Below are 2,505 nucleotides of genomic sequence, written 5' to 3'. Positions count from 1 at the left end.
GCTCCTTGGGTACTTTCTCTAGCTCCTCCATTGGGGGCCCTGTGATCCATCCAATAGCTGACTGTGAGCATCCACTTCTGTGTTTGCTAGGCCCCGGCCCAGCTTTTTTTAAGATTTTAAAATACCCTTTTTAGTTCTCTGTGCACGTGTTTCAGGGGATGGTCCGTGCATGCGAGGCAGGAGGTGCTGGGATCCTTGGAGTTGGAGTTATAGGTTGTGAGCCACTTGATATGGATGGGCTTGAACTCTGGCCTCTGCAAGAGCAGCACAAACTCTTTACCTCTGAGTGGTTTTCCCAGCCCCAGTCTTGCAGCGACTCTATTGCCTCAGTCTCCTGAGTGCCTGTATGCCTGGCTCAGTTAAATAACTGTTTTTTTTCTTTTTTCTTTTTTTTAAGATTTATGTATTGATTATATGTAAGTACACTGTAGCTGTCTTCAGGCACTCCAGAAGAGGGAGTCAGATCTCGTTACGGATGGTTGTGAGCCACCATGTGGTTGCTGGGATTTGAACTCCGGACCTTTGGAAGAGCAGTCGGGTGCTCTTACCCACTGAGCCATCTCACCAGCCCCTTAAATAACTGTTTAATCTTATTGAATCTTTGTTGTTGTTTAATTTTATTATTTTATAGTGCTAGGAATTGAATCCCCAGCCTTCTGTGTCAGTCCTTAGCTATTAAGCTCCATCCCTCAGCTTTGGTCCTCTTGGTGCCTTGATCAAGCCCAAGCAAGGCCTTACATCCGGAACACACGGTCTCCCACAGATCTACACCCAGCCACAATGATTTATTTATAGCCAATGCAATTCTTCCATTTGTAGAACAAATTCAGATTTTCCTTTTCATATAATTATACTTCAGAACAAGAAGCCGAGCATGGTGAAACACCCCTTTAATCCCATTAAGGCAGGCAGGTGCTGGAGCAGTAGCTGAGAGCTACAGCCTGAGCCACTGACAGAAAGATGGGGGCCCGCTTTTGAAAACTCCCATTGACACACCTCCTCCAACATGGCCATTCCTCCTAATCCTTCCCTAAACAATAGGAAGTAGAGACTAGACATTCAAATCCAGGAGCCTGTGGGGGCTGCTCGTGCAAACCACTACCCGGCATTTGCTCGTGCAAACCACTACCCGGCATTTGCTGCTAAGTCAGACAACCTGATCCATCTGGGAGCCACAGGGAAGCCGTTCTAGCGGGTTATCCTCCAACCAACATTTATGTGCCATTGTATTCTCGAGTTTGCTGAGACATGAATGACTAAATATAAAACGTTTTGAATAAACAAATAAATAGAATCCCATGTTCTTAGAAAACATTGCATAGAACTATTTATTTGGTGTGTGTATCTTTCGCTAGTTTCATGACCCTAAATGAAATGAGAGCCGGGACTCACTGTGCTTGTGCCTCTTCAGGAAGTGTCCTGGACCACAGTTTGGAAAGCCTCATCCATCGCCTCCGAGGTTTGTGTGACAACATGGAGCCTGAGACCTTCCTTGATCATGAGATGGTCTTCCTGCTTAAGGGCCAGCAGGCCAGCCCGTTCGTCCTAAGGGCCCGGCGCTCCATGGACAGGACAGGGGCACCCTGGCATCTGCGATACCTGGGACAGCCCGAAATGGGAGACAAGAACCGCCACGCCCTGGTGCGCAACTGTGTGGACATCGCCACATCTGAGAACCTCACGGACTTCCTGATGGAGATGGGCTTCCGCATGGACCATGAGTTTGTCGCCAAAGGACACCTGTTTCGGAAGGGCATCATGAAGATTGTGGTGTACAAGATTTTCCGAATCCTGGTCCCAGGGAACACGGACAGTACCGAGGCCCTGTCCCTCTCCTATCTTGTGGAATTAAGTGTTGTCGCCCCAGCTGGGCAGGACATGGTCTCTGATGACATGAGGAACTTTGCAGAGCAGCTCAAACCTCTGGTTCACCTGGAAAAAATAGACCCCAAAAGGCTGATGTGATGAAGAAAGTTTGTCCGCCTTTTAGGCCTGTCCCCACCTGGGAGGTGAGAGACTTTGAAAGTACCCTAGGTACTGCTGCCAGCCGGGCCCACTTCCTTCCAGAAGATGATGGCAAGAATTGGTTCCTTTCAACTGTTTCCTTCACTTGGTAATGTCTCTTTTTTCTTGCAACAGGGTTTTACCATGGAATTCACTACGTAAACTAGCTACCCTGGAACTCAGGACCCTGTACTTCCCGCCTAAGCGCCTGCAAGGTCCTTATTGAACCTGACTGTTCATCTTCCTGATAGGCTTTTCCAATGAAAGACCCAGGATAATATGGAGATTTGTTCAAGTCCTCCCTCTGCTCAAAAAGAGGGAACTGGAATAAATTAGCTTTTCAGAGGAAAAGGTCAAAAAACAACTCACAATATTTTGCTTTTTTTTTCCCCCCTTTTTTCTTTTTTTTTATTTGGGTTTTCGAGACAGGGTTTCTCTGTGTAGTCCTGGCTGCCCTGGAACTCACTTTGTAGACCAGGCTGGCCTCGAACTCAGAAATCC

General features: G+C 47.5%; 1 protein-coding gene across 2 annotated transcripts in view; it reads left to right on the top strand.

The window, feature by feature from the left end:
- Positions 1-2,447, top strand: part of Med18 (mediator complex subunit 18) — a 5,760-nt gene extending 3,313 nt beyond the window's left edge. The window contains exons 3-4 of one of the 2 annotated variants that reach the window (XM_021160913.2): positions 1,412-2,009; positions 2,140-2,447. In XM_021160913.2, coding sequence (XP_021016572.1) covers positions 1,412-1,965 — 554 coding nt within the window. In that variant the 3' untranslated portion in view covers positions 1,966-2,009; positions 2,140-2,447. Of the gene's footprint in view, positions 1-1,411 lie in introns of both variants that reach the window. The other variant, XM_021160911.2, reaches the window with a different exon arrangement.
- The last annotated feature ends 58 nt before the right edge of the window (positions 2,448-2,505 follow it).

This window comes from Mus caroli, chromosome 4, assembly GCF_900094665.2.
Source record: "Mus caroli chromosome 4, CAROLI_EIJ_v1.1, whole genome shotgun sequence".
In the NCBI taxonomy this organism is placed as follows: domain Eukaryota; kingdom Metazoa; phylum Chordata; class Mammalia; order Rodentia; family Muridae; genus Mus; species Mus caroli.
This window is presented reverse-complemented; position numbering and strand designations above follow the sequence as displayed.